The sequence below is a fragment of the Chelonoidis abingdonii genome, chromosome 10, assembly GCF_003597395.2.
Source record: "Chelonoidis abingdonii isolate Lonesome George chromosome 10, CheloAbing_2.0, whole genome shotgun sequence".
Lineage (NCBI taxonomy): Eukaryota > Metazoa > Chordata > Testudines > Testudinidae > Chelonoidis > Chelonoidis abingdonii.
Genome location: NC_133778.1, coordinates 33,841,462 through 33,856,531, shown reverse-complemented (window position 1 = coordinate 33,856,531; position 15,070 = coordinate 33,841,462). Strand labels below are relative to the sequence as shown.

The 15,070-nt window shown below is 42.1% G+C and overlaps 1 protein-coding gene across 3 annotated transcripts in view; it reads right to left on the bottom strand.

Annotated features, from left to right (window-relative positions):
• CERKL (CERK like autophagy regulator) overlaps window positions 1-15,070 on the bottom strand; it is a 99,938-nt gene that overhangs the window by 29,582 nt on the left and 55,286 nt on the right. For all 3 annotated transcript variants that reach the window (XM_032783810.2, XM_032783813.2, XM_032783812.2), the window contains exon 3: window positions 5,980-6,111. In XM_032783810.2, coding sequence (XP_032639701.1) covers window positions 5,980-6,111 — 132 coding nt within the window. The remainder of the gene's footprint in view (window positions 1-5,979; window positions 6,112-15,070) is intronic.

The window sequence follows — 15,070 nt, the reverse complement described above, 5'->3', positions numbered from 1 at the left end:
AAACAGTGTTAATAGACTAGTGATAATATTACCCTTCTATCTGCATTTTTTTAAAAAGCAGATGAGGCAGAAACCAGCTAGATGAAAGATGGTTAGTCTGACCTGTGCACATTAAATGGTTAAAAATATTCATAGTTACTTGTCATTACTGTCATACCTTGTTATTTCAGTATATCTGTTATAGATTATACAAATGTTTACATGATAACTAGAACTTGTATAAAGCTAGATATTTTTTCCTTACAAATTGAGACTAAGTCAAAATGCTATTGTTAACTGACGAATTACCAGTATACAAGAAAATTAGTTTCTACTCATCTATGTGTGTTCCATGCCTCACCTCCTATTTCTTTAGTTGAACTTACATTACAAATAAAATTATTTTTAAAACAAACACAAATATTGGCACTAACATCATACAAAAACCCAACCACATTATTGTTCTATTATAGTCTTTTGCCTAACTTTTGGTCCTGCTCCTAGCATTCTTACATGTGCAATCTCAGTGAAATCATGGGACTACTCACACAAGTAACCACTGCCTGATAAGGCCATCTGTCTATATTTTGTCTAGTCTGGGAAGTAATCCTGTTTTCATTCACTTTAATAGGAGCAGGTTTGGGTCCTTAAATTGTAAGCTCTTTGGTGCAGTAACCTGTCCCTTTACATGTGCATAAGGTATGAAACGTATCAATAGTGACATATGAAAATAATTAAGATCTGAAAAAATAAAATTGTTTGGAGTATGAAAAATTTTAACCCCACCTGCCTGTAAATTTGCTCTCTTCTGACTGGCAACACAGATTCTGGGTTTCTCTCTCTCCCTTCTAGAACAAATAGACAGAAAAAAATGGCCAATCAGATTGGTGGATTTTTACTCCCTGTAGCAATGACTTCTCTACATTCCCCATATTATTCCTTCGAAATTAAATAAATCCAGTTAAGTTTTTGTATCTCCCTACTGTGGAACAATAAAACATATCCTTTCCTTTCAGGAACCAAATCCCTTTATAGTGGTATTTGTGCTGAATCAACCCACTCACAGAAAGCAAATTTACAATAGGATTAAATTTGTCCTTCCACGCCCAGACCTTCAACACCACACATATTGGGATATTAATGGCAATATCTTAGAAGACATCTGAGGAGGAAAGGAAAAGGAAACATGACTGACAACTATTTTGGGGGAATAACAGGAACTTGTCTCCTGTTTCCTCACTTGTCTTCTGTTGTAGTTCCTCTGAAGTTATGCTTACCAGCTTGTAATTGCCAGGATCACCTCTGGAGTCTTTTTTAAAAATTGGCATCCAGTCATCTTCTACAGAAGCGGATTTAAATGATACGTTACAGATGTGACAGACCCAGGCCAGCGGGGTGCAGGAGTCTGGTAGAGGGTAAATATACCAGTCACTGGATGAGTAGTTTTCTGTTCCCTGAGTGACCAGAGCAGGGGCTGTGCTACAGTAATCAGGAACCTGCTAGAACTAATTAAGGCAGACAGGCTGATTAGATCACCTGCAGCCAATCAAGGCAGGCTAATCAGGGCACCTGGGTTTAAAAAGGAGCTCACTCCAGTCAGGTGAGGAGGAGCCAGAGGAGAGGAAGTGTGTGTGAGAAGCTAGGAGCAAGAGGCACAAGGAGCTGAGAGTGAGAGGGTGTGCTGCCGGAGGACTAAGGAGTACAAGCGTTATCAGACACCAGGAGGAAGGTCCTGTGGTGAGGATAAAGAAGGTGTTTGGAGGAGGCCAGGGGGAAGTAGCCCAGGGAGTTGTAGCTGTCATACAGCTGTTACAAGAGGCACTATAGACAACTGCAATCCACAGGGCCCTAGGCTGGAACCCAGAGTAGAGGGCGGGCCCGGGTTCCCCCAAAACCTCCCAACTCCTGATCAGACACAGGAGGAGTTGATCCAGACTGTAGGAAAGATCACTGAGGTGAGCAAATCTGCCAATAAGTGCAGCACCCACCAAGGTAGAGGAGGAACTTTGTCACACAGACTACAGTTAATAGTCTTGCAATTTCATATTTGAGTTCCTTCAGAGCTTTTAGATGAATACCATCTGGTCCTGGTGACTTATTACTGTTTAATTTACCAATTTGTTCCAAAATTTCCTTATTTCCTTTATCATCACCTCCATCTGGGACAGTTTCTCAGATTTGTCACCTAAAAGAATGGTTCAGTTGTAAGAATCTCCCTCACATCCTCTGCAGTGAAGAATGATGCAAAGAATTCATTTAGCTCCTTGGCAATGGCTTTATCTTCCCTCAGTGCTCCTTTAGCACCTCAATTGTCCAGTGGCCTCACTGATAGTTTGGCAGGCTTCCTGCTTCAGATGTAGTTTAAAAAAAAATTGCAGTTTTTGATTATTTTTTTTTTGGCCTGCCTAATTATACTTCTACACTTGACTTGCCAGAGTTTATGCTACTTTTTATCTTCCTTGGTAGGATCTGACTTCAAATGTTTAAAGGATGCCTTTTTGCCTCTAACCACCTTTTTACACTGTTCTTTAGCCACAGTGGCATTCTTTGATCCTCTTATTTTTTTTAATTTTGGGCTATTTTTCAAATTTGGGCTAAACATTTAATATGAGCCTCTGTTGTGGTTTCCATGCAACTTGCAGGCATTTCACCTTTGTGACTGTTCCTTTTAATTGCTATTTAACTAGCTTCCTCATTTTTCTGTAGTTCCCCTTTCTGAAGTTAAATGCTACTTTGGTGGGCTTCTTTGGTATTTCCCCCAGCCCTGCCCCACAAAGATGTTAAATTTAATTATATTATGGTTGCTATTACCAAGTGGTTCCTCTATATCCACCTCTTGGACCAGATCCTGTGCTCCACTTAGGACTAAATCTAGAATTCCAGGACTAGCTACTACAAGAAGCAGTCATTAATGGTGTCTAGAAACTTTATCACAGAATCCCTAGCAAGTGTCTCAGGGCAGAAGTTAGACATAATCAAAGGATGTCTGAAAAGGACAGGTATGACAACCTTTTCTTATGGAAAAGTAGGAAAAGAGACAAGTGAGAAAGCTATGTTTTCCCTAGCCCTCGAGACATATGTGACAGACAGTAGAAAAAGGAAAAAAACTCATTCTCCAATGGTGAAATCCTGATCTCAATGAAGTCAATGGTAAAACTCCCCAAATGTATTGTCTCAGCACAGCCATGCTACAGAAGTCAACTGCATAGTCAAAAAGTAAACTTACTGAGCAATAATTGGCAATTAGGAAGCAGGTGCAATTCTCTCAAGCCTTACATTCCATAGATCAAAGGTATAACCTAGATTGTGAACTCTTGGGAAGAAGACCATCTTTTTAATAAGTGCCCAGAACCTCTACAATGGGGCCGAGATACTGATTGGAACCTTGGGTGCTATACAAATAATAAATATTTCTCTCACTAACAATTCTTAGTTCCTCTCTACTTTATAGAAAACATATTTATAGATGGATTCTGAAGTACTCATGTACTGAAAAAAAATTCAAATCCTTTTCTAGAGACTAAGTATAAAGAATCAGAATTCCTAGATCCAATACAGGGTGGTTACAAATTAATACAACTAGTTCCAGCAAACATTCATTGATTTGGAGTGCTACTTTCTCTTGCAGTTCCAAGACATCAGATAATTTATTCATCTAACTGGGTAAAGCTACAAGCTATTCCATACACTCTGTCCTGGAAGTCTGTGTCAGCTCGAAAGGAAGAGGAAGCTTTAAGACAACTACAGCAAGGGATGAAGCAAAGGGGTTGCTATGACTGGTTTATCCTCTTCCTGAGTGTGCACTTGATTCTAGATCAGGTAGTGCCTCCTATCCAGAGGTGGAGGAGGCTAAAGAATCGCTACAGAATCCTTCCTCTTCTTTGGAGGAGACTTCCCGGGTGGAGGACACCTATTCCTCTTTTCACTACCTTTCACTAAGAGACCGCCGATGCAGAAGATCATAGGGCCTCATAATCTACAATACTTACACAAAAATATATTATGTATCTGCACAAGGAGACACCTGAAGAACCAAATATTTTCCTATATTATTAATCAGAGTCCTCTGTATGTGGAACTGCAGCAGTATGGAATGAAATCAGCTTATCAGAACTAAGAAGTCCACCACACTAAATTTGGATCCAGCAGCAACTGTATACATCCTGGATCCTTTGAGAAAAAAAGCTTGAGCCAGACCGTAGATTCCTAATAGTACCAACACACTCACTCACACACTGCTGAGTGGAAGATAATTCCATAGAAAATATTTAAAGGAACTAGTCTGACAAGTCCCCTGGGAGAAATAATTGAGGTTCTGCACAGATGACTGTTTCACATCATCCAACGGGGCTTCCAACAAGTCTCTGGAGACTGCTGGGTCAGGCGATTTGACTAGACAAGTCCAGCAAGCACCCCGGTGCAGACAAGTGATCTAACTGCATCCAAGAAACCCTATAATTCTGACAACTCCTAGAATTTGGAGATGCTTACCCCACTTGGATACAGTCAGATTGAATGGCAATATCTTGCCAGACTATGGCTCTTTCTCCTCTGTGACCTCTTGGAACTAATGGCTGAAACTATAAGTAGTTCTTTCCTTGACTTCATCCAAAGAACACTGATCCCTGAATGGAGTAATTTTCCTCAAGGCAGAAAAGGAACTTTTCATGCCTATCTGATGTGGGACATAATGCAAGGCAAAAGAAAGTCATAAAATCTTTTTATTCGTTTAGACGTTATGTGCAACATCTTGCACAACACCAAAAATGACCTAAATTTACCCAAAAAATATGAAGAAACATTTGAAAAGTAAAAATAAAAAAACAAACTTTTTGGCCTTTAAGCAAATACAACCTGCTCATCAGTGAGTGTCTATCCATGGGCCAGGACTGGCAGAAATATGGAAATGTAATAATGCGGCTTTTGTAGCATTAGTGTACGCTTGAAAATTTTGGAAAAATTTACTACAATATAGAAATTGAAGTTGTGCTGGAAAAGTAATCAACACTTTAGCTAAGATCAAGACCCCAGGGTGCAGCCTGTTCAACCAGGCTAGGGACTAGAGAGAAATTCAGGGGACTTCCCCACGTAACAAAGTGCTTGCCGGGACACTCAGCAGAAGCTATTTTATTTCAATGTACTTAAAATCCCTTATGGGGGAGGAAGAATGGGAAGATCCACAGAGTAGCATTCCTCCCACCCCTTGTACTTTATTGCAGAGGTGACTCATACATAAACAGTGTTCCATGCTATGTGAGATCTTTCTCTCCCCAACCTCCCACACGTGTGAGGGCTACAGAGAAGGGAGTTCCATTGATTACAAAAAAGGGGGTTAGTACTTTCAGCCTGGGAATAAAAACAGTCAAAAGGAGGAATGGATCCATGAATAAAAAACACCACTACCACAACTTGGGAAAGCCAGACCATAAACTCCTACATTATTTGGTGGTTTCAGATAATATCCTGGTTCATGCAATCTCTAATGTAGTAGTTTAAATCATCACCAGAAATCTTCAATAGCATGGTAGCTTTGTAAATTCCCAGCAAATTTATATCTGTTCAGCTGATCAGGTTTGATCCAACTAGCAAGGATTTGAGTTAAAGCAAGAACAGCCTTGTGAAAGGAAAGGATTATATAGGAAGTTTAACAACTCAAGAAGAGTCCACACATAAAAAACATACGTCATCAGACCCTTGTGAGATTCAAGTTTTCCTTTTTTAATAAATCAAGCTGCAATGTAAAAAACCCCATACAAAGTGTAAAATATTCCTAAAGTAGAAAAACTATAAAAAATAAAATATAATCAATAAATAATGGAATTCCTAAAACTAAAGCAGTGAAATGAAATAAAACCAAATGGGTAATATTGCATTTAATTCAATTCTCAATGCACTACTTATACATAAAGCCAATAAGGATTATCAGTAAATTCAGGTTGCCTTGGTTGCTTACGTATCAGTTTAAAAGAAGGATTAAATCATGTTCAAAAAGCAACCTACCTGTGACGTCAGTTTTTATGTCAGCAAGCTTAAAGAGAGGTGCAACTTGTTCATAATAAATATGAGTAGCTTCTCTTTTATGACTGTTTGGGTTAACAAATACTTTTAGGGACTTTGGCCTATTTGGAAAGCCTAAAAAAAAGAGAGAGAAAAAATCACAAAAGGTTTCAAGACAAATAGCATTTGGATGTTTTTACGGATGAATCAAACTTTTAAAGCAAACATCCTTGAGAATACTGGGAAAGCTTTACATTTAAAAAAAACTAAACATATTAATAAAGTGTTTTTTGACTTGATTTGAGGGTAGTAGTTATAATAAACCTAGAGGACCTTATTGTCTTCTTGAATGAATGTGCTCATTATCTTAATCTGACACTTAATCCTGGGGCCACTGAAGCTCTGACCTGCTTATCAGTCTACAGCTAAGAATAACCAGTAGGAACAAGTTAGTCACCATCATCTACTGCATTATGTGCCAGTAACAGTGAGTCTGATCTTGAGCTGTAAAAACTGAGGACTACTATGTAGAGTAACTGTTTCTTTGGTAATTCTCTGCAATGTATGATTTGAACAAATTCATAATGAATTCTAAAGTAAATTAATATCTGTACATGCATGCTCTCTAATAGCGATACCTACAACATACATGTGCTCTGTGCAGTACTGCCTTCAAGTGTAAATTCAGAAAACATATAATACAGTTTGTTATTCAATTGTAACAAGGGTTCAAGAAGATTGCGAGGGAACAGCGTTAATACTAGCAGAGCTGCTGAGCATAATGCTTTCAATATGAAAGTGCCTTATGCTCAGTTGTACTAAGTGAAAAAATTATCTTCAAAGCCAGAAAGAGACATAACTAAAAATTTTATTTCTCACCCTAAATGGGACATTAGTTCAATCCTTAAAGCCAGCTACATCTTGCGATTGCTGATTAGGATCCCTGCCCTTTCTTCACTCACTTTACTTCAAAGATTGAAAAGGAATAACACAAAACATCTGAACACCCATCTGAACATTTGAATTCAAAACAGTGCCTATACCATACTCTAAGAGACTCAATAAATGCTAATAATAAAGCTATTTCAATGTCAAGGAAAAAAGATATTTTTGCATTGAAGACTTTTCCAAGAATCAAAACCTTGAAAACTCTAGGAATAAAAATAAGCACTTACTAACCCGTTTGTCTTGATGAATGTAAATTAAAGGACTAAAATTATTAAAGAACGTTTACAGTATATTTTCTTTACTGAAAACTGAAAGGAAGTATAGAAAATCAAGCTCAGTTCTTCAAATGTTGATATATAATCTTGTCGAGATTAGCTATGATCACCAAAATTAAGGAAACGAACAAAATAACCTGATGCTGGAGGAAGTAAATGTTAATCACAAATCTCTTTCTATAAAAGCCTATAGTAACTTTAAAACTAGTTAATTCAAAATGAGTACCCTACAAAACTGGAGAGACTACTATGACAGTGGCTCAGCATGTTTACTGTACAAATTTATAGTAAATGGTCTGATCTGCTCTTCATTCATCATTGCAACAGTCTGGCAGAGTGAATCACTTTTGATAATTATCCCTTAAGATACTGAGGGCCCCTTGGATGACATGCAACTAGAATAGGCACAATAGGAACACGAAGCAAAAATACTTGACAGAACTGAACCTTCTTGAGTGTTATATTTGTTTTAGAGATTTTGGTCATATGTACATTTGAGAATCGGTTTCAGATATATCGGAGAAATTATGGTTTAATTTAAAGACTAATTAGAGTTCCCCCACCCCAGAAGATCTGTACTTTTTTTGGCATTTAGTTTCCTTGTTTTTCAGATTCCTCACATTATGGTGACAGCCCTTCAAGCAGAAGGTGTCTGGACAGAGTTACTTTTAGAGCCTTTCTACTCCTTCCTTGAATAGGCCAGGATGTGTCTTTTGGTCCCAACCACTGGTCAGAGACATCTTGAACTAGAAATGGACTGCCTTTATCATGTTCCCAAAATATATTGTTCTGTAGTTGAAGATTTAAATTCATTCTTAAACATAGACCCTACTAATACAAGACAATGCCATGCCACTGTAGTGTAGGCTATCCTAATTAAGTTTTAAACAGCATATTTATTAACCAATATCTTTGTCATTTGGCACAAAATTTTATGTATGCACCTCTCAAAGTAAAGCCATAATCATGTATGAAATAGCAACAACACAGTAACAGAGCAGAAAAATGTTTACTTCTATTCCAGTTTGAATAATTTCTTAAATAAACTCACAACCTCAAGGCCTTGCTGAAGTGAATCTCTAGGTTCATTGTAAAAATCATTGACCCTCTGTCTCTGAAGTAGATAAAGGTTGGCACTCTGATTGCCCAGCGCCCCCACCCCCAGTCAAATGAGCTATTTCCCTTGTAAGTAAACATGATAAACAGCAAAAAGCACAAATCAAGACTATAACTGAGACATGAAATTTGCTCCTGTAGATAGTACTATTAATGAGCTGCCTGTAGGGCTCTTCCTTTTGCTCTTTTCTACTAGTAACATTCAAACACCATGAGAAGCAAAATGGAGAAGTTATTCACCTTGTGCAGTAACTGGAGTTCTTGGAGGTGTGTGTGCATCCCGCTCCCCCTCACCGCCCTCTGGGTACTTCATCCCAGGCGTGCATGCACCTCTGTTCCTTTGATCGGAGATTTTTGGTAGTGCCTATTCAGCCTGCGCACACACCTCACACATCCTCATGCCTTGCAATGAGAATATATAGAGCAGCGCAGGCAAACTGCCCTCAGTTCCTTCTCTACTGAAAAGTCCTGCAAAGGAAATTCCAAGCAAAGGGAAAGGAGGTGGGTAACAAAGCACCCATAGGGACATACATCTCAAAGTGTTCCAGTTACTGCATAAGATGAGTAAGCACTTCTTCAAGCAGTGTCCCTCTAGGGGCTCCACTTAAGGTGATTCCTGAGCAATATTCCCACAGGCAGGAGGGTGCTTTGGAGTAGAGTCTAGTATTGAGCACAGAACTGCATTTCCAGCTGCAGCATCTGATCTAGAGGCATGAACCAAAAGCATAGGGTTGCAGCTCTGCAAATTTCAGTCACAGGAAGATCCTTGAGTAAAGTCATAGACACAGATTGCAGCCTCTAGAAGGAGGCTGAATGTTGGCAGTCTCATAACATGAGATAAATACACCCAAAAATCCACCTCAAGGGTCTTTGGATGAAGATTGTGGATCCTTTGGATCTGTCTGCAAATCGACACAGTTTGGGAGGCTTTATGAATGGTTTGGTTCTGTCCAAATAGAAGGACAGTGTCCTTCTGACATCCAAGATAAGGAAGATTTTTGCCTACTCTGATGTGATTTCAGGAAAAAAAAGAACTGAGAGATGAATGGTCTGGTTGATGTGAAATTCAGAAGATGCTTTAGGTAAAAACTTAGGATGTGGTTGTAATGAAACCTTTTCCTTGAAGAACACTGAAAAGCTGGCAGGATCTGACATTAAAACCCTCACCCTGCAGTCAGAAGCAGGGGCGGCTCTAGACATTTCGCTGCCCCAAGCACGGCGTCATGCCGCAGGAGGCGCTCTATCAGTCGCCGGTCCCGCGGCTCCAGTGGACCTCCCGCAGGCGTACCTGTGGAGGGTCCGCCGGTCCCGTGGCTCCGGTGGACCTCCTAAAGCCATGGGATCAGCGGACCCTCCACAGACATGCCGCTGAAGGCTGCCTGCCTGTCGCCCTCCCGGCGACTGGCAGAGCGCCCCCCCGCAGCATGCCACCTCAAGCACGCACTTGGCATGCTGGGGCCTGGAGCCACACCTGGTCAGAAGTGATGGTCACCAAGACAGCTGTTTTCATAGACAGGCAAAACAAAGAACCATGTACCTAACGGCTCAAAAGAGTTTTAAGACAATTAAAAATAAGGTTTAAATCCCATATTGGACTAGGTTCTCTAATCTATGGAAAATGATTCATCATTCTGTGATGGGTTGGGTCACAGACAGCCCCTTGGGACTGATGTGCTGATACTACCTCTGAGGCCGTTTTCCCTGCCAGCTTGGGACTTCAGAACCCTGTCTCATTGAGCCAGATACGCTACTCTGCTGCAACACAGATCCAGGGTCTGACCCACAACCCCAAAACTGCAGACTTAACTGAAAATGGCTTAGTAAGTGCTCCTATCTCTAGCACCCAGACACTCAGCTCCCAATGGGATCCAAACCCCAAGAGAATCTGTATTATTCTGTATAAAGCTTATACAGGGTAAACTTAAATTGTTCACCCTCTATAACACTAATAGAGAGAGATGCACAGTTGTTTGCACCCACAACGTAATTAAGCAAAAAGTAAAAACAGCAAAGAGTCCTGTGCGGGGCCGCCCAGAGGATTCAGGGGGCCTGGGGCAAAGCATTCCAGGGGCCCCTTCCATAAAAAAAATTGCAATACTATACAATACTATATTCTCGTGGAGGCCCCTGTGGGGCCTGGCGCAAGTTGCCCCACTTGCTCCACACCCACGGGCAGCCCTGGGAAAAATAAACCTCTGCATCTCGGCACAAACCCAGTTTTGAGAAAATTTCTTTACAAGATATCACTGGTTCTTAGCATCAGCTAGTGCTAAAAGGCACTAAAGCTCATTAAAAGGGTTGGACAAATATTTTCCATCAAAACTTTTTCTGGATCGAAAATTAGGGGTTTTTAAAAAGCAGAAAAAAATCACGGACAATGTCTGCTTTCCTTCAAAATTTGTTGTGGGTTTTTTAATTGAAAAGCTGAAATTAGTCTGTCAAAACCTGAATATTGTTTGGGGTTTCAGAAATGTGTGGCCAAATATTTGCTGCTTGCTGTGTTTGATTGTTTAAAGAAACAATAAAAAAATTCTGCTTAAAAATATCCAAAACTTTTGAATGACCTCAGGTTGTGACCAAATGCCTGAGCCCATCCAGTCAGATTTTTCCAGGTTTCTGATACTCTGCTGGCTTCCTTGACTCAGATCTGTCTCCATAACTTTGGGTTCATTTAGCTTAGAACATAAGAACAGCCATACTGGGTCAAACCAAAGGTCCATCCAGCCCAGTATCCTGTCTATCGACAATGGCCAATGCCAAGTGCCCCAGAGAGAGTAAACCTAACAGGTAATGATCAAAATGATCTCTCTCCTGCCATCCATCTACCGCCCTCCGACAACAGAGGCTAGGGATCACCTTCCTTACGTCCTGGCTAATAGCATTAATGGACTTAACCTCCATGCATTTATATGTTCCAGAGACTGGCTCTGTGGGGTCCCTCACAAACTGGAGACGGTTACTGTGGGTTTGTCTAGTACTACTTATCTACATACTCCACAAACTAGCATATTGAACTTGTCCTCCAGACTCTGGGATGAGCCTAATGTTGTGAAAAAAATTGAAATGCTTTCAAAATAGCACATGCATGTAATGCGACCACAGGGGTGCTTAAAATTAAAATGTACCCAGGGGTTCTTCAAACTGGGCAGGACCCCTCACAGTTATTACTCAGGGGGATCACGAGGTTATTTGTGGGGTCGCAAGCTGTCAGCCGCTCCATCTTCAAACCCGCTTTGCCTCCACAGTTCTATAATAGTTTATATATATAAAAAGTGTTTTTAATTTATAAGGGGAGGTCACATCAGAGCGTTGCTATGTGAAAGGGGTCCACCACTATAAAAGTTGAGAACCATTGAATTAACCTCTCTGAAGCCTCGGGAATACAGAGAGGGGCCATCTCCCTTTGTAGGGTTGGGAAGAGGTAGGTGGTGTAGGCATATTGCTCTTCTCATGTGATCCCTCCCCCAGTAGCTAATTTTAAATGAAGCTACCCTCCCCTGACATGAATCTCCCTATGGCACTGAAATTAAATATAGACTATAATTTGACATTTGAGAAGTGAAACGGATGGTAGCCCTAATGGAAAAGCGAACAGCTTGGCTCTTCTGCAAGCCTCAAACTGCTGAATGAGCTCTAGAGTAGAGAAGGCTGTGCCTCCCAAACAGCCTGGCTGTGCCCCCTATCCAACCCCCACCCACTTCCTGCCCCCCTGACTGCCCGCCCCCCTCAGAATCCCTGACCCATCCTGCTCCATGTCCCCTCACCATCCCCTAGAGACCCCCCCCAACCACCACCCCAGGACCCCATCCCTGCTCCCTGTCCTCTGACTGCCCCGACCGCTATCCACCCCCTCGCTGAGTCCTGACAGACCCCCAGAACACCCACAATCCAACCCCCCCATTCCCTGTCCCCTGACCACCACCCCCAACCTCTGTCCCCTCCCTGTCCCCAGGACTCCCTGCCCCTTAGCCAACCCCCCTCCCCGGCCCCTTACCCCCAGCTCCCTCCTCACCCGGAGCCTCCAGGACCATCCCTCAACAGCGGCAGCATGACTCCAGCGAGGCCCCTGAGCTCTGTCCCGCTCAGAGCCGTGTGGTAAGGGGGCAGGGCTGCGAGCTCCGGGCCGAGCGGATGGAACTCAGGCCCCACTGGAGCTCGCAGCCCTGCCCCCTTACCACGCAGCTCTGAGTGGGGCGGAGCTCAGGGGCCCCACTGGAGCCCCACTGCAGTTGTTCGGGGACACTGCTGGATGCGCTGAGGCTCCGGGAGAGGGGCAGAGGCGGGGTCGGGCCAGGGCTGGGGAGGGAGCCTCAGCCATTCTCGTGGGGGCCGCTGTGGAGCCCAGGTCCTGGGGCAAATTGCCCCACTTGCCCCGTCCGGGCAGCCCTGGTCCTGTGGCACCTTATAGACTAACAGAAGTATTGGAGCATGAGCTTTTGTGGGTGAATACCCACTTCGTCGGATGTATGCTCCAATACTTCTGTCAGTCTATAAAGGTGACACAGGACTCTCTGCTGTTTTTACAGATCCAGACTAACATGGCTACCCCTCTGACACTAAGCAAAAAGTGATTTTATTAAGTATATAAAGTAGGATTTAAGTAGTTCTAAGTAACAACAGACAGAACAAAGTGAGTTACCAAGCAAAATTAAACAAAACACGCAAGTCTAAGCCTAATACATTTAAGAAACTGATTACAGATAAAAAATATAATCCTCAGTGATGTTCCAATAAGCTTCTTTCACAGACTGGACTCCTTCCTAGTTTGGGTCCAGCAATCACTCACACACTGGTAGTTACTGTTCTTTGTTCCAGTTTCTTTCAGGCATCTCTTTGGGGTGGAGAGGGCATCTCTTGAGTCAGCTGGAGACAAAACAGAGAGGCTTCCAAGGCCTTTTATATTCTCTCTCTTGTGGGCGGAAACCCCATTGTTCTTCTGTGCAAAGTCAGAGCAACAAAAATGGAGTCTTGTAGCCACTTGGGCAAGTCACATGTCCATGAATGATTCAGCTTTTTGCAGGCCGATGCCATTGTTTACATGTTAGTTTGAACGTTCCCAGGAAAGCTCAGATGTGGATTGGTGTCTCCCAAAGTCCACTGTCAGTTAAGTGTTTCTTAATTGGGTACTTACTGAGAATAGTCGTTTCTCAAGAAGCTGACCAAATACTTCACTGAGGCTACTTAGAATCAAACACATTGAGATACAAGTCCATAGCCAATATTCATAACTTCAAATACAAAAAATGATATGTACAGACAGCATAATCATAACCAGAAAATTACAACCATGCTATAGACACCTTACTTAACTTCCTTTGTACAAGATTTGGTGCAACTATACGACTTTGGTTGCAACAACGATCTATACGGTCACAGTTCATGTCCATAACGTCACACAGCCCTCTGAGAGACCTTGACATAGTAGGTTGAGCAAAAACTGAAAAGCATTCCACAGGTGCATCAAAGATTATAGCTGCCAAGTGGACATTGACAGAACTCATAGCAAGACCTGATCCTTTTAATTCCAACAGTTAGTATTGCCTTAAAAGTGAAATCCTTGCTGATCTTAAACACAAAAAAAGAAGCTTACAAGAAGTGGAAGACTGGACAAATGACCAGGGAGAAGTATAAAAATATTGCTCACGCGTGGAGGAGTGAAATCAGAAAGGCCAAATCACACTTGGAGTTGCACATAGCAACAAATGTTTTAAGAGTAACAAGAAGGGTTTCTTCAGGTATGTTAGCAACAAGAAGAACGTCAAGGAAAGTGTGGGCCCCTTACTGAATGAAGGAGGCAACCTAGTGACAGAGGATGTGAAAAAAGCTAATGTACCCAATGCTTTTTTTGCCTCTGTTTTCACGAACAAGGTCAGCTCCCAGACTACTGTACTGGCCAGCACATCCTCGGGAGGAGGTGACCAGCCCTCTGTGGAGAAAGAGGTGGTTCAGGACTATGTAGAAATGCTGGATGAGCACAAGTCTATGGGGCCGGATGCACTGAATCCGAGGGTGCTAAAGGAGTTAGCGGATGTGATTGCAGAGCCATTGGCCATTTTCTTTGAAAACTCATGGTGATCAAGGGAGGTCCCAGATGACTGGAAAGAGGCTAATGTAGAGCCCATCTTTAAAAAAAAAAGAAAGAAAGAAAGAGGATCTGGGGAACTACAGGCCAGTCAATCCTTGAAAAAATAATGGAGCAGGTCCTCAGGGAATCAATTCTGATGCACTTAGAGGAGAGGAAAGTGATCAGGAACAGTCAGCATGAATTCACCAAGGGCAAGTCATGCCTGACTAACCTAATTGTCTTCTACGATTAGGTAACTGACTCTGTGGATGAGGGGAAAGCTGGCTAGATCGTCGGGCTCAATAGATAGTGATCAATGGCTCCATGTCTAGTTGGCAGCTGGTATCAAGCGGAGTGCCCCAAGGGTTGGTCCTGAGGCTGGTTTTGTTCAATATCTTCATTAATGATCTGGAGGATGGCGTGGACTGGAACCTCAGCAAGTTTGCTGGTGACACTAAACTGGGAGGAGTGGTGATATGCTGGAGGGTAGGAATAGCATACAGAGGGACCTAGACAAATTAGATGATTGGGCCAAAAGAAACCTGATGAGGTTCAACAAGGACAAGTGCAGAGTCCTGCACTTAGGAAGGAAGAATCCCATATACTGCTACAGACTAGGGACCAAGTGGCTAGGCAGCAGTTCTGCAGAAAAGGACCTAAGGGTTACAGTGGACAAGAAACTATATATGAG